Here is a 21066-nt window from a genome sequence, read left to right as displayed (position 1 = left end):
TTAAAATTGTTTCCTGCGATGGTGCGCAATTTGAAGATGACACCCTTACCCATGCGTTTGCGCGAAGCATGCCCGTCCGGAGGGGTCACATAGCTCCGAAGAACACATACATCGATACACTTATCAAAAAATTCGACAATCAATGTAGGTCTATTTTCGGCTGTTATTATATTTGCTTGCAGATGCTGCTTTTGTCATTACCAATTCCAAGATAGCGTTACACCCCATAATATACTGTAGTGCAGATTTCTGTGACCTATTCTGCTTTACCAAAGCGCAGTTGCTCCTAAAATCGTCGAATTTTCCATTTTTATGCGGAGAAAAAACATCTTCCGAATCTATTCAGGCCTTGGCTAATGGATTGGTTTGTGATCGCGAGACGAAGCTTCAGCTCAGTCTCTACACTAGAAAAGGTACTTTATTTCATCCATTATCACCAATGGTTAATTTTTTTTTCAGATGAAGTTAAGCAATGCGAAGTCACAATTACTCCACTCACAGATGAGTTCGGTCGCGTTTCATTACACATAATATTTTTCGAGGCAGTCGAGGAAACTCATCTAGAGAAAAGGCAGACTCGATGCACTAGCGCGCGACGTATATCTAGTATTGCTACCATGATCTTCCACCGTGGCAAAGACCCGCCCAGAAACAATCTCAAACGCATCCACCAAATGAGTCAATCCGTGCGTCATGAATTGCTACCCAAGGAGGTCGTTCTCAGTCGACGACCATCCGAGAACATTCCTGCTGGAAGCAATCACAAAATGTCAATATCTAGCCTCTTTATCAACGACCTCAAAAGCCTGTCCGAACCCGCCAACACGGAGAAGAGTAAGCTTACAAGTATTCTCCCCCTTTTTAACCCTGACATCCTAGGTGCTAGATTCGATTCACTTAGTGTAGAGACAGCTAACTCCGTCACAATTCGTTCCTCAGTCCAAACCTCCCGTGCCTCTATGGCTAATGAGCCAATCAAAAAGTCAGAAGTTCGTCCAAAGTCCTGTTCCAATGCGCCACCATTGTGGTCTGATCATCAGTCCTCCGAGACTGAGTCCACTACGGATCGTGCGCGTCCAGCCTCAGCAGTCCTTGGTGGAAGATGTAGTAGGTATGCTCTGCCCTCACTCCTGGCTCGTGGGAGCCGGCTTATATCAGCTCCTGCCTCGCAGACATCTATTGTTCTCAGTGACGCGGGAACCCTTCAGGTGGTGCTGGGGAAACATGGGGATCAGGCGAAGTCGCATGTCACCGATACCTTCGCGAAGGTACGCTTAACGTTTCTTGTCTTACGCCCCACCCTTTGCGAGTAATCGGTTTTTTTAATCTTTCTGCTTTTTCCCTTGGGATAGATTTTGTCACTGGACAAGGACCTTCATGAGAAGCGAAAATTGGAGTCAAAAAGGATGCACAAGTACACCATCAAGCACTACAGTCCGATCCGAGCTGTGTGGGATTGGTTTATTCTCCTTCTTGTCATCTACACAGTTATTTTTACGCCTTATATGACGGCATTTCTTCTCAACTACAAGGTGTGTTGATGACTTTTGGCATTATTCGGGTATTTTAAGTCTCATTTTTTGATATTTAATCTTTAATTTGGTTTCTTCTCCTTTGTTATTAAACTTGCTTCCATGGATGGACTCAGTACTAAGTTGCACTGGTTTTTATCGTAAGACCTTTTGGAGTTTGTCTAGAACAGTTTCAACTATAATGAGAACGTTTTTTTTTATTTCAGCTCATGGTTTATACATTGCTTTGCTCCATTGAAGTAGCTATTACTGTTTTACAAACATTGAGATCTTCAGATTTGTTAGATTACTGGGAGGAGGTTGATTTATGTATTCAGTTATGGAATTGGTTTATGATTGCTTTGACCCTTTTATTACTTATTTGTCTTCCACTCTATCTAATAAATCATTCATTACTTCGGTGTTGATGTGTTGATTTCAATCTAAAGTAACGCATGACCTTCCTAAGTACATGCAGTGGTTGATTTATGCTTTATCTTAGTGCATACATTGTTTTGGCGCAGTATAGCGATTGAGGCACTTTAAATCCATTAGTAAATCTCTAGATTTCAGAATAATGTCGAATAGAGCTTCACAATCAACTAGGCAAGATTACTTGTGGTGAACTTGTGTTTGCAAGTTTTGCTACAGGCTTATTTGTGCCTTAAGGTACAAAATTTGGGCGTAGCCTATCCGATTTACTTGCTGGCCCGGTGCTTATCTGCTTAATGTATGGATACTTTAAACGTGAAAATGAAAGAGCTGTGATATCCTTTTCGCGCCATTTGGTGAATTTTTACAATCACGTTCAATTCCCTTTCACTTGAAGTTAATTTAATCACTTGTAATGATTGTTTCAGGTTTTATCTTGAGATTCATGCTTTCCGTTGCTCCCTCCTGGGGCTTGACACAGTTTTGTTATTCTCTAATAGGCGTGTGTTTGATATCTTAAACGGTAAAGAATCCAAGGGTAAATGTTTCTTTTAGTCTGTGCCACTTTCTTACTACTACTTTCAAATAACTTAGAGGCATTTTAAGTGCATAGAGTAGTTGCCTCACTTAGTCTCGCAATCCATCCACTTTTTTCAACGTGTTTTGGTAACAGTACCGCGTCTAAACACCTTTAGGTGACTTTCAAATGTGCTGGGACTTCAAGTTTGCATGGGCCCTCGAGTGCGTTACTTATGACTGGTCTGTTGTATATTTGGACATTTTAAATTTGAAAGGACGATCGCTTCTGTGCTAATATACCCTAGCATTGCCTTCAATGTTGTACAATTTTCGACTTCTTAGAGTACGTTCACTATTTGCGCATTTCATCGTCCGATCTGTACCATACAGTGTTGAAATGATGCGAAATTAGCTTTTATATGCAATAACAGAATATCTAAGGAAGATTATTTAGCGTTTCCTTGAAAATCTAAGCAAAAGTGCTTTAGCGGTTAGAAGGATTAACGAAAATTCATTGGAACGATGGAACTGATCGAGGAATCATGTTGTCAGACTAGATAGCTTCAATCATATCAGTAGCAAAAAACCACCCATTCTGAAATTGGCAAATTGTTACAAGTCGTGGTTGGAGGTTAGCGTTCTTGGCGGGTTTAGGTACGGCAGAACCTGAAAAGCACTTTTCAATCGCTAAACTGCGTAAATGGGTTTGACTCTCCGATTTGGTTTATTCAAGATCATATAAACGTTACAGGAGTTAAGCGTTCCAGGGATTCGCTAACCGAACTGTCCATGCCTTCATTTGTATGTTTCCTTTATATCATACCTTTTGGAGTATTAGAAAATTGTGCCGTTTTGTATGTTCCAATTAAGCATCAGAGACAGTATCTCGATTGGATTCGTTGCTTGTCTTAAAGGGATTCAATTGCACCCACCCTCACCGCAGATCGCCAGGTCATCGGACCATTCTGGGTACGGTGGATATAATGGTGGACATCATGTTTGTATGTGACATTATCATCAACTTTCGCACCACCTACGTTAATAAAAACGACGAGGTAGTTTCCAATCCCAAGAAGATTGCAACACACTACCTCAAGGGCTGGTTTCTCATCGACCTCGTTGCCGCCATCCCTTTTGATGCGCTTTTCTTTCGCTCGCAGGAAAAACAGGTATGTCACCTTCCTCATTCAGACATTCCTTTATAAAAAATTCCTCATATCTTTAAGGTCCTTTCTTCCATGTGGTATGCTGGTATGCTGCTTGTAAGGAACTATTGAATGGGTATCCATTCCCTGATTCATAGGCTTTAGAGTTGTGTCAATAAAGTGTCAAGGCTGATATTGTTGAGTGGGACTCAATGACCTCTTTTCTATTTGTATGAGCTTTTGTTGACATTTTCACCGATTCTTGTGGAGGGTTTTCTTCTACTGATATTATTAGTTTTTGAAAATAGCTAATTTCTTCTTACTTTTAAGATACACTAATGCTTCCTATTTTATACTTTAATCGAAAGTGGCGAGTTTTTCTCCCTGAAATATGAGATTTGAATTAATCCCACCTCTCCCCATTGTAATCAACTTCCCCCTAAAGAGTTAATTTCCTAAAATTTGTATGATCAAAAAGTGTCTTAAATGTTTTCATTTGAACTACTATCGTCTGCAACAAATAAGGTTGACTATTTTATGCCTTCATCAACGCGCTTTGAAATGCGTTAAAGGGAGCTTTGGATTGGATTTAATTTATCGCCATAGCTCTCTCTCTTCGGTGGGTGCTAGCGCTAATCATTAATTTCCCTCAAGGGTTTAGCCTCTCTGCCGCTGCGAGTCTTCACTTAATGTTCTCTGTGTTAACCATTTTCTTCGGTGTGTTAACCTTCTGCTCCCAAAATAAACAGATCTCTTTTTCCCTTAGTTCTATTTCATTTCTGGAACCTTGAACAGCCCGTATAGGATTTTACGGAGTCATTTTTATTCACTTGTGAAAATTAGGGTTTGCTGAAACGATTTGAAGGTTTCAGGAGTCGGTTTCCTGCTCTACAGACGTTCAAAGGTCATTAGTTTCTCCTCCTTGGAACACCAGATTTGATTCTGTTCCTACTGCGATTTGCTTTGTTCCAATGTGTTGCTTCAGTAAAATGATGTGATGTAAAATGCGATGGGATTTAAACTACTTCCGTCCGTAAGAAAATAGCCATCTCTTCCCTACCCCACTCCAAGGACTTCGGGAGTGGAGACTATATTTCCTTTCCACTTTGTAATTGCTAGTGCCCACGATGTTGGCCTTTCAACAGTAATAATTCTAAATATTTAATTGCTTTATCAAATCGAGATTTGAATTTCCGATATAGTATTCTCGTTGCTCGATGTTGCTCATTTCTTAGGTGTGTGTTAATCGGAAATCCTATCTCCCTCATCTTTTGTACACAGCTCTGGACAAACGCTATCAAAATCCGTTAAATTACTTAGTCTCTTCATATTTCCCAAGTGCCTACCAGTCTGCGTAGAGCCTCGAATCTTCTCTGAAGTGGAGGGAAAACGTCATATTAGGGCAGGATATGTACGGTAGAGCTGAAGGGTCAGAAGTAAAAAAGGCAGCACCTTCTGTGCCCGTAAAGCTAGAAAGCGGAGTTGAACGAATTCTCAAAGCACCATAGTTGTACTTTTGGCAACGTCCCTGTCCATTTATCTTTATCCCCCTCCTCAGTGAATCTAAAACTCACAGCCTAATTCAATTCTGTTCAATTTTTAGAATTGTGCTTTCGTGCCATGCTGTCTCCATGCCCACGTATCTTAAAAGACCACAACGAATACTTTAGCTATCTAAATCCTACGTTCTTTAAGTTACTAGGGTTTCCATCAGCATTTCACTGTCATCTCATTATCACCATTATGCGTTTTCTTTTACTGGTAAACACTTACTCTTGTTTTGGCAGTGTCGTAGTGTTGTGGATTAACAACTCCATTTGGCATTGAAATTACGCCGGTACATTCTCAGTCAGTAATGTCTAATTTGTGCCTTGCTTTAAAGCGTTTTTTGCTTAAATCTGGTATTTGGACAGTATCAGATTGTTTTCATTAACATCCCTGGTTGTCAAGGTCTGGTCTACAAAGCTCCATGACTTGAAATTGAGCATCTTCTTTTGTAGCAATAATTCTACTGATGAACCGCTTTGGAAGATCGCGAAACTGCTGACACACATAGAACTTTGCATGCTAGAAAAATGGTTATTCAGGATTGGAGTAAACGACAACGTCTCTATTCTACTCTCACAAAGTCTTGAATTAAAAAGCCAAGAAAAGTGTTACCGTGCAAGTGGTGGGAAGGGTTACCCATCTCCTCATAAGCTGTTACCATCAGAAGGTTATAGTTTTTTTGAAATTTGCATCTCAATGCTGCCTATTTTACCTTCGCTTTTTGTCAATCCGTCCACATCATTTGTAAGGTAAACGCTGTCATTTTTTGATCCGTTTCACAAAGCTAAAACAAGGAAATAAAGAGGAATGTTTATGCACTAAAATTAGCACTTCCAGCATTGCCCTCTGTGGCTTCTTGAAACGCCACCCATAAGGATACCTTTGATCTATTCGATAGAGATATCATTGTCCTTACGGCTTATTTTCTATAACGAGTCTTCTGCGCTTGTTCCCTTTCATTAACTTGTGTTTCAGCCCAAAAACACGAGTTTTATAGCTTTGCCAACCTCTGTTGTCTTTGTTCCATTTTGCCCCATTGTTAACTAATGCAAGCTGATTCCCATAACCTTGGATTCAAGTATAAATGTTAAGGGGACAGAACAGCGATTCTATCGGCTTCAGGCAACTCTCCACCTTCTCCCTCCTGATTGGAGGTGTGGGCATGGTAACCCATCCACCTCTTTGGAGGTGTCTCGACTGTTAATGCTGATCAATCCTGTGTTGCATGTAGCGTTCTATTTATCCCTGAAGGCGTTACAGGCACGCAAGTTTGGAAGTCGCTTCGTGATTGACGCTTAGAAGGGCCAAGATACAAGTAGCGTAGGCGGCATAAGACTGCACATCACCAGCATGAAGTCCACATGGCTAAATGTATCTTCTACCATTCACCTCTAGCCTACTGCGCTAATCGGACTGCTGAAATCGGCCCGTCTACTGCGCCTTATCAACGTGGCGCGCAAGTTGGATCGATATTCGGAGTATGGCACCGCAATTCTCGTCCTCCTCACCTCCGTCTTTGTTCTCATCGCTCACTGGCTGGCATGCATTTGGTGAGTCATTCAGCTCTTTTGACCTGTGGTACCCTTGTTAGCTCTAATGGCATAATAGGGTATACAAGTCTATCGGACACATGTACTATAGGTGTTGGGAAGACCTGAGACCCCAATGGCAAATGGTTTGAGTACGAGCTCTGTGCTACAGGCGTGTTGATTTGCAGGAAACTGAGAAGGTCCAGGTAATCATTTTATATGGTTAGAATGGGGACCATTTCTTTGAGCGCCATCTTTGGCATCCTCCGAGGTCACCCTTCTGTTTCAGCACTCACAATGAATGAGTTCAAAGTTCATATTATGATTTCACTATTATCATCGAGAGATTTTGAGAGCGTAATGATTCTCATGCTTTATTTGAGGCTGGACGATGTTCTAAGGCAGGCGTATTTCATGTGCAAGTCGCTTTTCATTGGAACCTTTAGCTAAAAGCGGCAATATTTAATAATACTGGTAATCTCTAAGGCAAATTACGTTTTTGACTTTTTCTCTCAATTTATGTTTCCACGTTAGTGCTGTCCAGTCGTCCATCTACGTTACGCAGCTTTTCGCTCCACGAAGGATATCGAGTTTTCAAAATGTGGTTACATATCACTGTTGTCGTTATCATTATAGTAAGCTCGTCTTAAAGAATGATTTTAAATCATTAAAGAGTGGTTTCGCTTCATCACTGGCCATTATAGATAGTTTGGGATTGGTATGACTCCCGAAATTCGATGTTTCTTCTGTAGCCCCTCTCTTGTGAGCCACCACAGATTATCATTCACTTTACGTGTTTCTTTTCACGACGCACCGGGATAATATCCATCCGGCGAAATAGGGATTGTGGGTTTGGAAACGCTCCCCTCCCCTTCTTCCCCCTCTACTCCCATATAGCCTTCGAGTTATCCCCCGAAGGCGATATAAGGCCTACGAGTCTAGGGGTAGCAAAATTATATATCTACTGGAGGGCCGGTATATCAGTGGTTTGGATGGCGTAGACACTGTGCCACTCACCTTTTTTTCCATGCTAACAACACGGAAGTCGGAGCGCTGAATACTGCAATAGCCCACGCAGCCAAGCACATAGTGTGCACTAAATATCATTCTGATACGCGTTGGTAGCTGCTGAAGTCTGACCACTTGATTTGAGCGGGAATTCACATGCCTAAGCTTTGGCTTATCATAAATTTGAAAAAAAAAACGACATTTGTGGGCGCGTTTTGTGGGTTTTGGTCGGGTTATTTCTGTGGTTGGCGAGTGCTGGTTTCTTCATTCTGAAATAAACCCATTGAATTTGATTAAATTGTCGATTAACTTCACCGCAGTAACTATGCAGCTATGGTGTTAGTCGACATATTGGGCTATTTGACTTTAAGCCTATACCGTGTTCAAACTGGTTGATCGATGCCATCATGGTGTTGTCTAGTTGTTCAGGACACTGGTAGGAAAGAAACAGAGGTTTATTTGAATTTTGGAGGTACGGGAGCAACTGCCGTTGATTTGTATTCCTTGTCCTCTTCCAAATGTTCGATGTTTGTCATCCATTAGGGAATGGATTTGTAGTGTGAAGGAGATTGTAGGTGGTAAGAAGTAGTGTTATAGAATTTGGCACACATCGACTCCCATGGAAATTTGATTGCTTCTATGATATAATTTCTGTAATGATTACTCTCGTTCTCCAGACGCCATTTATCCATGCCAGTCGTAAAACCTGTTTTAGCAGACACGAATGTGCTCTTAATGTCGTAGGTATGCTTGTTGATTGTCCTCCGAACATTAGTACTAGGAAAGGTTAGGGGATTAAAACACCACGGGTAACGGTATTGTTAAAGTAAATGACAACTCATCCCTGGGTCACGCATACTGGTTGACAGGTTTGGTCTCGTTGAAACGTTTAGGGTCTTCTCGAAGCACTTTTTTCAAGTCCAGGTCTGATAGCCGTCTCTAGAGTTTGGAGGTAGATCTTCGTATTCCCTTTTTATGAGGCGGCGGTGGAGGGGCCTTCCTGAAACACATTAAGATCTTTGAGGAGCTCCCTTAATATTGTAGGACTTAACTGCCTCTTCCGTTTAAATGTGGACTCTCGGATTGATTTTAAGTCCATTTTTGTGTAATAAAAAGGTATAGCATTACTTTAGTTGATATTTTTGCACTCTTTGTTAGTGGAGTTGTCGAGCAAGCATTACTCCGACGGCACCTTATCATCCATTTTTACCAATGAAGTATACATCGTCGGTAGAAGTTTCGTGTTCCCGCATAGTGGACTTCATTTAAGTTGTATTTTGTGTCTCATGTCCGCTTCAAAATGTACGATCCCCATTGCGAAGAAAATGGGTTGCAGGAATACCAGTAAGCACGGAGGTATTGGCCTCAATTACGAGATTTCGTACACTTATCCAGTTGAGGGTTGAATTGATTTTGAGTGAAAACTAAAGCCAATTTCCATGGTAAAATAAAAAAGCGATGAAAAAAATATCCACGTGAGGTAATTTTTTGGCAAGGAACAGCACGGGCCACTATTCTGCGAAAACAAATGTTTTTTCAATTCGTCTGTCAAGTTAATTTACCATGTCAAGATTCTTTACAGCTCCCGCTCCTCCTGATTGACTCTCAAAATAGGCGGAAATTCTACATCTTTGGAAAAGCAAGGCCTGTTGAGTCACCACCTACCTCCTTATTGCCAAGTCAAGTGACAACTGCCGAAATGAATGTTAGCCAAAACAGATGGCATTAGGCCGTTGCAAGAGTTACCGTCTAGGCAGATAAGTTGCAACAAATTTTGGACCCAGTTTGCATTATGGGCTTTTGAAATCACCCCGAGGAGCGTGCCAACTTGAAAAGATATCAGAATGCAGGAACGACACGAAATGGCCCTGTGGATACTTCACTTTACGAGTGAACTTTCTTAATGGACATTCCTCAACAGTACGCTATCAGTGCCACTAGTGTACGACGTGCTCTTGATCAGTTCATGATAGCTTTTCACACCGGACCCCATGGCGAACACACTAATTCACTTCAAACAATAAGGAGACGTAGGATATTCCCAATCTGGAGATAAAGGTTTGTTTTAATTTTCCCGAGTATCATTGCAGCGCAATTATTACATAGGGAGCACATATTTTATCGTTCGTAAGGGTTGACTTTTTACAAAAACCCTGGCGACAAACATGTTAACCTATCGCTTCAATTCACGTTGATGAAAGATAAAATCATATTATCATAACTGCGACTATTTTGGATTGTTTTCAAAACAACTGCTGTGTTGTTCGGGCAGTTTAGCGGTTCAGGGGATAATGTGGGTATTAAAAACAATGCTTGAAAATGAAAGAATTGTGGTGGATGATACATATCTATGCCACACATGTATCCAGAATATGAAGTCACTTATTTAAATTTTTAGACAGTTCCAAACTATCATTGCTGGAAGTCTGATTGGTGCTTATTTACAGGGAACCCTCCATCAAAAAGTAATTTATAGAAAAGAGAAGGAAGTCACCTGAAAGCCTAACTGTTAAGGAACCGGAGTTCTGTTCTGCCACCTCAAGAATGACTTTGACAGTTTTGACAGCATAAAATTCGCTTTCTTTTTCAAGGTCAAAAGTTTAAATTTACGTGTACTGTTTGGGAAAAATGGTCTGAATCTCACAGTGGAGGCCTTATTTGGAGAAGCCATTGATCTAAGCAAACCGTACAGAGGTGAGAATTGAATTGGTTGCGTGTCATTTGCATTCTATTGCGACGCCATTGACGTCACTTTAATGTTCCATTAGCAACACGATGAGCCTTAATGTTTATGCATAGGTGGATGCTTTTTAATTCGGCCAATGATAACGATAATGTCCCTGATTTTTCGCAGCTCCTGTCCAATAGGGCGCTGATATTGAGGCTACAGGTGTGAGGATTATTAAAGCTTTGCGAGGCAAATTAGTCTTGCTTCACGACTGATGCTTTGGCGGCTTAGAGCTCATTTAAGAGTTACATTTGAGCCTGCTCCATCGCATCATGATGGGTAATATTCTTTCAGTAAGTGGGCGGATTTAATCCTCTGAACGAAGATGCTCTAATTCTTTAGTGAGTCATCGAATTGGGTTACGAGGTCATTATTGGCTGTGAGGTGCTCTTCTGTCAAACTCACATGTGGGCATTTGTCTTTTAAAATCCTAGGTGATCGGTTATTGACTGGTCTGAATATTCAATTCGGCTGTTGACAACCTTTGCCATTTTCAACGCTTGGGTTTAGGTATGGAAAAGGGAAATATTTACAACCTTTAGACCGAAATGTCACCATCTTACGAGTAAGGAGTATTCGAATTCAGTCTCCTCTGGAATACCGTTGTGAAGCTACTACAATGGTACAGACAGCTGGATATACCAACGCACGTTGATTTTTGGAAAGTTCTTGTAGGCTAGTGATTTTGTAGCACGTTGGTCGATTGCTGAAGTGGGAAGTTCTGTTCTGGCCGACATTATTAATTTCAAAACAAACTTCAAGGTCATGTATGTGACCTGAATTGAGTCAAAAGTGTTTTGAATGCAGCAAGATTTGATGTGACTGCTACTCGCACAGTGCTGGGTCATTCGAGGCAACCAGGAGGGTAAGGAGGATGGATGGCCCAATAGATCCCATCCCGTGATTTAGACCGAATGATATCTTCGAAGTGTGTCTTCATTGCAAAATAATTGTCGTAATCTAGTATTCGCCAGCTAAAAAACTAGTGATGTTGGTTTTGTGGCCTAAAGCCTGGTTTTCATTAACTTTTGCATCTTTTAATATTTGTCGAAATCATTTGACGAAATTATAAAAAGGTGGGGAAGTTTACGGGCACGCGGTCATGATACAACTCCTCATGATCATATCACTCGCATAGATCCCATTGCATAGGCGATTTTGCACTATATGACCACTTTTTGGGAATCAGAAAGGGAGTGACTTACAACTTCACTTCCTCCCAGGCGAGTGGTATTGACAATCCTACGTCAACTATTCCTTCTAATTCCAATTCTCCCAACTAAAAGATCTAACAACCGCCATTTGGAATATGCGACTGGATTTCGGTTCTTATTGTTGGTTTATTGGTCTGGTGTGACGCCTGAATTGTTCTTGATGATATTGTATAGCATAGAAATATGGAAATAACCCTACTTTGGGATATGGAAGCCCTGGTAGACTATCAGAATAGGTCTATGCCTCGAGAGACTACAAAGGCCTGCGTATTCAATTGCACAAGTGGAACAAGTATGGTTCCGCTGCGCAGTCCTGCTTCAAGCGCCTGCTTTGGTCTTCTCGATTAGTTTTTTGATCTGTGATCAATCGCGAGTTCCGTTTTTTCATCAATGCTTGTGTATGCCGTGGTTTAAGATGGAATTTCTAGACATCACGACCTCCGTTAGGTGAGGTCCATTAGAAACATTCCTACAGTGTGTACATTCCTTTCGTATAGCTTTTCAGACACGTAGTTTTCTTATAGCACATAGAAATGTGTCATCAGCTCATAAGGATGCTACTTTTGTAAGCTCTTCTTTAAAAGTAATTTTTTTTTCAATTTGACCTCCTTCTGCTACCCAGAACTTGAGAGTAAGCTAGTTACCAAAAGCCGATGCCGTTTCGGTAGTCCTTCCATTGTGACTCCTCGTGCTTTAAGTCATCTACACCAGGCATCTTCTGATGTCAGTGAAAAGTGGTACTTTTCTTCTATCAGGAGATATTGGGACACCTCCGGAAGCAGCAGATGTGGGAGATGACTGTCCTAGTTGAATGCTCATATTTATCATTCCACCACACTAGTGAGAGATAAAATAATTGTTAGAGAGCTCTGCGTATTGTGGAGGCTAATTTCTCTTTTATTTATTACAGGTACGCAATCGGTAACGCGGAACACCAGCACAGCTCCACGAAGATCGGGTGGTTGGCAACTCTGGCGGAGCAGACACGACAGTTCTACAATGAGAGTCCCTGCTCCGGGCCCACTTTACAGACGAAGTACATAACCGCGCTCTACTTCACTTTCTCCAGCCTCACCTCCATCGGCTTTGGTAATGTCAGTCCCAACACCAATGCGGAGAAGATCTTCTCTATTGTGGTGATGCTTGTTGGTTGTAAGTCTTGTTGCTCTAACGGTTTACTTCTCTTTTTTTCATTCCGTGTGAAACACTCACTCCTTCATACGCGTCAAGACTATGCCTGTCGGGGTTCACAAGTTTCAGCAAATCCTACTTGTTACGTATCCAAAAGCCGAGTAGACTCCGTAGACTTTTAATTTATGATGATGAGAAAGCGGTGTGCTTTTCGCCGCGTACTGAACTGTCCATATCTATAAAACACTGGGAAGGTTCTGGTGCCTCGGTTACCCCTGGTGACGTCGTGGGGCAGACGAGTGTGGTGATTTTATTGCTAATGCATAGAAAATCTGGGAGGTGATATGACCAGGACTTCAGAATACTGACACGGAGGTCGAATTGGGAGAGGTCAAAATGGTCTGCATAGTTAAGTCAACTGTTCAAAACAAATGCCATTTCTGCATAACCATTTTCTTCTTTTTAATTGTCATCCTCGAGGTTCTCGACGGTCACTCCTGACGGCTTAGACCTTCATAAGCCAATCATATGTGATTACATACTGCGAGGCGAATGCAAAAATCATATGATTGTCATCACGTTATTTCTTATCGCAAAATGTGGCATAGAGAATAATTTGTTAGGCATTGTGTGTGTTAATCACTTTTGCGTATGATGAGACGTCTACATTTCTCTCCTTTCTCATTCTTTCAATGGAGGCACTTCCTTGAGGCCGATTTACATTATTCGCCTACGCTCTCCCTTCGTTAGCAGTAGCCATTGCAAAACTTGAAATTGTCACGTTTGTCAAAAGGTGATGCGGTCTCCATGGTCTCTTGATCATGGCCCGCTGCGGATTCATACATCTGCAATAGATAGCTTTCTTCTATAACACTTTGGTGTAGTATTGTCCAACTAACCGGAAGAGAGGCTGAGCTCTCCGAATGGATTTGCTTTCGCTGGCATCAATGTGTTTTTCTCTGAAGAAACTAAGAAGCGTGTGAGTTGGGAAGAACCGATGATTTGTAACTCGGTTAAGTGACAATGAAATGATTTGTTCTACCAGCGTATAAGCGAATTGACGGATGACCAAAAAGTCGGTGTGGCTATCTTTGTAAAATTGAAGTTTCTTTCATTCTGCTACGGTGTTTAGCTAGTGTCTAAATTTTTAAGTGACACTGTTTCTCCAATACCCAGTGGATTGAGCGGTTGTAGTGTTTATATTTGCTATGAATCGCAATAGGCAAAAAATTATGTTAAAAATGACCTCTCATCTCAATTTCCTCGATAATTTAGTAGTCAAAAGGTTTTTCAAGTCACAAATCGCAGTGGCGCAGAATCCTACGTTTTGACCGTAAACGTCCTCAAACACCGGCATTCTCACGGCCAAGAGGGTTTTTTTAGTTCCTTTGCATCATTTTGAGCGTTGCCGTTCTGACAGCACTTTGTGTCACAATTTGTTATTCATCTCAAGGCATTATATATCAATAAACCGTCAAAGTACTTCCTGGAGTTTCCCCATATTGTTCATTTGACATGATGGAATGTGTGTGTTTCATTCATAGTCAAGTACTGCCTTATAAAAGAAGGACTGCGATTTCATCTTAAAATAATTTACTTTTCTTTTTGATACATGCGTTGCTGCAACAACAAACTGATTTTATTTAGTCTGTGTTGTCTTTTCCTTAAAAAAGACTAAACTCTTAGATTTATCTTAAGTGGAGCATTTTAGTCCTATTTGGAAGAAAACATGGGTTTTGGCTGTTCGCCTCGATATGAATTTGTTCCAGCTATTTAATGGTTTTATCTCTTTCGACTTCATTGTCTGAAAGGGCTACCAGTTGAAACTTACTTGGATCCCTTAATACTTCTTTGATCTTCCCTGAGGTCTGCAAAGACTGACCCAAAAGTAATTTTCATCTCAAACAACTTCGTCATTAGAGCAACTTTCATTGTCCTTTCAGACAGTCTAGGAAGGCAATTTTGGATGAATAGATGGATGAGCTTAACCACGGAATCTTTTTAATGCACTTGAATATTTAGGGTATGCAATTTAATTTAGGAGATTTGAAGAGGTGGGAATAATGCGGTCAGAAATCCAAGGCTGGATTGATCATTTCTGCCCAATCTGTTCATGATTGTTTACTGACTTCCACGTCCGTGCTATTGACAGTCCCCTATACCGTATGGTACCGCATTTGGTGCTTCAATCATATCTGGATACGTAATTTGGGAACATCAGTCAATCAACCTCCAGAAAGGCTGGGAGACTACTAGCGCAAATGACAGGAACAGGACGCCATGCCACCCAGTATGGTAGTCAAACTGCTGCAACTGAAGGGTCCGCGTGAATAGGCAACTAAAATACACATCCTTTTGTTGCTTAACGATGCACTATTGGTTCTTCTTGCATCATCTACGGATATTGGCTTTTGGAAAATGCTTTTCCCCGAACAAATTACATTGGTTTACGGCTAACCGAGGTGGAGGTTTGCGATTTGTCTCCATCTACGTTTGCCTGTGAATGTACACCAATACATTTGCAGTAAATGATAGAGTTATCCACCCCTATATAGCCTTTAAACTCTCTATCTTTGTCCTCTCCCAGTTGGCCTTGATTGATTTGCTAGTACCCGTTTCCGATTCACCTCGGGTGTACTATTAATCATTGCTCTGTTGCTTTACTTCACATTACCCCAAGGGATTTACTACCCTCTTAATACCCCCTAGGTCAGACCATTGAAAGTCTCCATCTCCGCATAGGACCACTTTGCTGGTTGAATAGAGGACTGGGTGCCATACCACTGTTCCCTTTTCATTGTTCTCGAGATTTCGATTTGTAAAAAGCACCTAAATTATCTATGTCCCAGCAATATCTGGCTTCCTGGTCAGTAGACACATTATCAAAATTATGGACTCCTTGAAATCCTTGTTGACTGTTCGCCAACACTCTTGGATCGGTCTCTCTTCTTATGTTTTAGGCATTATTTTTTATGTTTACCAGGAAGAACCCGCTGAATTTTACTTTTCCTAGTAGTCTTACTTTTGAATTATTGAATTAGTATGCCCTTTGATCTTTCCATTAGACACCTGCAATGATCCTGATCAAACGACTACGACCTCTTTCTTTACTGAGACCTATCCAGCTGAAACTGCATATACAAACCATTCTCTGATCAACTTTAAGTCTAAATGGAGTATTCTTTCTCCTCTATCATCTGATTGAGGTTTCTAACTGTGGAACGCATTCCTTCAGTGGTTGGAAGTCTTCGTATCCTTTTTTCATAATTTATAACATCCCAGTAGTGATGTTTGGCTTAAAATGGTCGTTCCTTTTAAACCTTTTCCAATGGTTTAAGTGCATAGTTTTGTCCCTAGGCCAGATAAACGAGTACTTTCCAGTCTTGATACCATTGTGTTCGAGGCTATTATCTGTAAAAAGCGACACGTTTTCTCTGTTTCCGCATCAAAATCTCATTCATTCTTCCACAATGACAAGATTGAACTTTCTATCCACTGGAATATCTCCTTAAGAAGTAGGCCTTCTATGAGTGCTCTAACTTCGCCATTTATCATTGCGAATCTTAACTGCCTGGGGTCTGGTTATTTCGATCCTAGTTATTTTCGGCGGGAAAAACTCGGACTTACTTCCGCTGTCATAGTAACAAGATCCGGCCATCCAGTTATTGGAATTGTGCTCTTGAAATGTCAGTTCTTTTGAAATCCTCATTGTTGACCTATAGCGATTCGGGTTTATTTGTTTTGGATTAAAAAATTGGGTTAGATTATTAATACCCCCCATCCTCCCAGGGTTGATGCTAACACAGGTAGTTTTGGTGCTTACCGGCATAATCCATCCGATTGTCTTAGCTTCACATTGGGTTTTCAAATCGTTTGGTTGAAAGGAATTAGTAAATCCCATACTCGGAGTAATCTTTCTATGTTTGTTTATGCAGCATCGCTGAAGTTGAAGTGGATTGCATTTTTAAACTTCCAGTTCATCATTTGTCGAATTTAATAATGAGGTCGGGAAATATGAAACCAGCACCACCCTTGATGCGGTTCTCAGACTAGTTTTACGCGTTTTTTATGCCAGCTTTAGTGTTGATTAGGCAAGATATCAACAAGTTCCTGGTGTTTTGAGCATTCTTTTTGACAATCCTCTCAAGGACGCCTCAAGCAGTCATCTAAAGTTTTGAATTCATGGGAAACGTGATCATGGAAATCTTCGACTTTGCAATCTTCACTTGTGAATGCCGTTTTTAGAAAAACCATTATCTTGCTGAAGCCTGAGAGATCTTTTCCGAGCAACTTTACCGATCTATGACTTGATAATCCTCTTAAATAGCTGGATATAGTCTGTATGGAATTACGGAAGCGTCCTTGTCTTCATCTCTTTCCTGTGGTTTCTGTCGACTTCCGCAACCATATTACCTTTTTCTCTGTGATGAAGCAGGATAAGCGTTTTATCAAGGGGTTGTGTTTTTCAATTCCGAAGGGTCGAGTGGCAGCATTGAAGGAGTTTTTATTGACAGTTCTATTGACAAAGTGGTTCCTATCAAAAAAATGAATGATAAAGCATCATGGATACCGTGAGTATGCATATTTCCCACCATTCGCTCTTTGTTCACGCAGATTCTACTCAAAGGAATAAAAATTTTCCGTCTTAAATGTTTGGATGCAAACTACAGTATGTCTTGTGATCTCGTGGGAAAAGTGGGGTGGCACGACATGCTCCCCGTCATCCGCGTTGAAGTTTCGCGTTTTCCCAACGCCGGCAATGTTTGCTTTTCTACGATAAAAAAAGTTCTTAGGAGTTCAAATTCTAAGCCCTAAGGAATCTGACGACAATGTTTGAGAGGATTCAATTTCTCAGGACTACGACACTATTGATGTCGGCATGTCTGCTCACAATTCGAGGATTTAAAAACCACCTGAACTTTTTAGAAGCTCTCTGCTCCCCAAAGGTGTAGACGCGGAAGGCTCTCCATTTTTTTCCTTCGACGCTTTTCAGCTCTTATGTACGCCAGCATCTTTGGCAACGTAAGTGCCATCATTCAGCGGCTCTACAGCGGCACAGCGCGCTACCATGCCCAGATGCTACGCATCAAGGAGTTCATCCGCTTCCACCAGATTCCGGGACAGTTGAGGCAGCGGCTGGAGGAGTACTTTATCCACGCATGGGCTTACACTTACGGCATCGATATGAGTGTCGTCCAACGCTCTTTCCCCGAGTGCCTCCAGTCGGACATTTGCATGCATGTTTACAAGACCATGCTCAAGACGACCCGGGCCTTTGAAGGTGCGTTTAATTGTTTTTTTTTCGCCTATTGTAATCCCTTTCTCTGGTGCAATGTACCAACAATAAGAATCGACACATTCCCTTCAATTCGTTGAAAACATTACTCCACGCTTATCTTCATGATGAAACTTTTTTCGAGCTCATACTAAATGTGAATATTTGTTTGATTGGTTCCTGAATCTGTTTCACTGCCAATAAGCATCGGTGCATTCCTTGAAGTAAATGTATATGCGTTTCAATGCTGGCCAGAATCTGCCTCTATTGGAGGGATTAAAGTAGATGTTGAGAAATGGATTTCACTCTCGGCTATACTGCAACTCTGCGAGCTAGCTGGAGTTCTTAAATTGTGTTAAGCCATTCGTTTGCCACGGTCTCCTTTGATTTCACCGCAAATGTAATGATAACCATCTTATTAAGATAGTAGAGTGTAGCTACGCTCCTCCCTCCACTTGAGCAAATGCTCTTGAGTTGCTTTCGAAGGTGCGGCTACACATGAATGCCTACCCACTTTAATATGCTTGTGCCAGTGGTTTAAAGAATCTCCAAAATATAGTTCAGTGTCAACAAATATTTCTATTTCATTAAATCGGTGACTGTTATTTTTTTTTCCTTCTATACGTTTCATTGCTTTCGAGTTACTTCCGAAGATGCATCAAAGTGTGAATGACTTGAGGCTAGAGGAGGAAGTGGTCTGATCTGCGTCATGTTGTAGACTGAGTTACCATCCAATCATGTTTTGTTCAGCCATCTATCGTCCATTTCCCCTAGGGGTGAACAAAGGGCATACAATAAGTGGATTCAACGGTCCGCTTCAATGCATTTTCGAACGTCCCCGAAGATATGGTATTAATATCTAGTTGATAAAACCCTTCTAGGGTCTTAAGTAATTTTTTATTCAACTAACGATTTAGCCAGTTGTTATTTATCCACATCCCTGTACCTGTTTTGATAGTGCTGATTTATTTTCACAGACGAATCTAGACTTTGAAGATTTGATGCCAGAGGTCTGGGTGGCACTGTTTGGATCATATGGTAGACTAGGCATGTGGCGTTTTGGGATCTGTCCCTATCTAGCTGAATGATGAATTCTGTGGAGTGTGGATTCGACCTCGCTGTGATGGGATTTTTAAGAGCTCTAAAGAATGCTTAAGCGTCATTTTGACGAAGCTCTCTTAAAACTCCAGATTGGAGACTGGATGTGTAAGCAACATGATCTGAACCACGTAGCAGACTAGATTTAAATCAGGATGCTGACCAAGAAACTAAATTTTACCGTTTGCGGAATCGCATTTCCCAAAATCCATCAAAACGGTGATTACTTACTCCAGTTGGGTTAACAAGTCAGTGATGCTGTTGCCAAGACCTCATGGCAGCTCAAGATATGAGCCATCGCCAAGTGTAGCAAACATGAATTGGCCAGGGTTAATGGGTAGTCCTAAATAAATAAAACCCATTGTTTGTTTATTTCAACAGTAATTAGAAGATTCCACTTTGTCAAAGTTCCATTTTCCCAACCTTCATCAAGATGTGCAGATCAGCTGGTTTCGGTACATTCATTAGAGCCTGGGAAAATAACAAAATGTTTACGAAATTCATTTGATTTATTTTACCGAAATTTGTAAGTGCTAACTTGACCTCTTGGTACAATTAGGCGATTGACCAAGTAGTAGATCACAACCGCTATTGTTCGCTACTTCTGCTTGTTTCACGGTGTGTCATAATTTTGACTTAGCTTTGAACGTCATTGAATTATTGGGATAGCCGAGTCTCACTGTAGTGTTGATAATTGCGAATCAAGGTTTAACGTGTTTCTCCCCAGTCCAGTCTACCCACCTGTTCCTCTCTCGGTCACGTGGCACAAAGTGGGCGGGTTTTTTGGCTGGGCTGTGACGGAGATGTGTTTGCCGCTTGCTGCTTATCTGGTTGCCCCGCTCTGTTGTGGTGTCTTGATGGCCATAAGCTGAGCACTTTGCCGGTGCCTTCTGTTAGAGCCGGCCTTGCAGAATTCCCATCCGCGCCCTTGCCTCAAAGCAGCCGCCTTTATGGCTCCAGCACCTGCAATAAGTATCAGCAGATGGAGGAGGCGGCAGTCTGCACTTGTGATCAAAACGCCTTTTCAAATAAAACGCATGCGCTGAGGAGAGGGGTGGAATTGGCATACTCTTATCAGTCAGTCGTCTCCGTCTTTTTGTACGCAATCCGCTGCCCTATTTTTGTGTTCGCCACCGACCGATGATACCTACAGATGCTACGTCAATTCACTTGTTCCCGTGTTGTCAGTTTGGGCAGTTGAGAAATTCCCCTTATCTTATAACTTCAGAAGAGTTTCGGAAAAACAGGCCTTTCCTTTCAAAACTCTTCGTTCTCATTTCATCTTTGAGGGATTCTCCGTCGGTGTTGCTTCTAAGGAAATTGCAAGAAAATTGAATCCAGGAGATAGCTTTAAGCCTACCTGGAGATTACAGACATGGATAGTATGCGCAGAGTTCTGTCTGCTATAGAAGACTGAAAATGCTAACATTTTCCGCCACATTGAAATCTCTCATGGTCATGTAGGTTGATGTCGAGGCTACAATCAGACTAGTGGGATGCCGCTTAAGACGTGTTTCAAGCCATACTCACTTAATCCTTTGTCATCAATTAGACAAAGGAGAAAATATTTACTCAAAAAGGTTGAAATATATTAAGTAAATAATTTTTACTCGCATTTTATTGAAACAAATTCCACGAGTCATGCGAAGGAGTTTCACAATTGCCACTTGCTGTTGGTACTTTTGATCTCGAGTATATGTTTTACTGCCTCTCTGTTACTCGATTTTTGATATTTCTTGAAATTCCAATCTAGTAGATATATGCATAGTTTGGATATCTGTGTGGTAGAATCTTAATACGAAATTAGCTGATTCAACTTTCTAAGATGTCAAGCCCGTTACTAGGATCGGTCTTAGGAGAGAATTGGCCACCACAATCTAGATGTTTTATAATTCCACTGGCACCAATTGTCATTTATTTGATTTATT

The 21066-nt window shown here is 41.2% G+C and overlaps 1 protein-coding gene across 1 annotated transcript; it reads left to right on the top strand. All coding sequences in view use genetic code 11, as the record gives it.

Moving 5' to 3' along the window:
* Positions 1–68: 68 nt before the first annotated feature.
* Positions 69–20282, top strand: EGR_01928 (Potassium voltage-gated channel subfamily H member 7; the record flags this gene model as incomplete). The annotated part of the gene is made up of 10 exons (XM_024491177.1): positions 69–144; positions 460–834; positions 880–1268; positions 1353–1532; positions 3377–3631; positions 6551–6705; positions 12545–12786; positions 17759–18046; positions 18501–18526; positions 19866–20282. The coding sequence occupies 10 exons, from the start codon at positions 69–71 to the stop codon at positions 20280–20282; spliced, it is 2403 nt and encodes an 800-aa protein (XP_024354320.1).
* Positions 20283–21066: the final 784 nt, after the last annotated feature.

The sequence above is a fragment of the Echinococcus granulosus genome (assembly GCF_000524195.1).
Source record: "Echinococcus granulosus chromosome Unknown EG_S00008, whole genome shotgun sequence".
Lineage (NCBI taxonomy): Eukaryota > Metazoa > Platyhelminthes > Cestoda > Cyclophyllidea > Taeniidae > Echinococcus > Echinococcus granulosus.
Note: the sequence above shows the minus strand (reverse complement) of the source record. Positions and strands in the feature narration are given on the sequence as shown.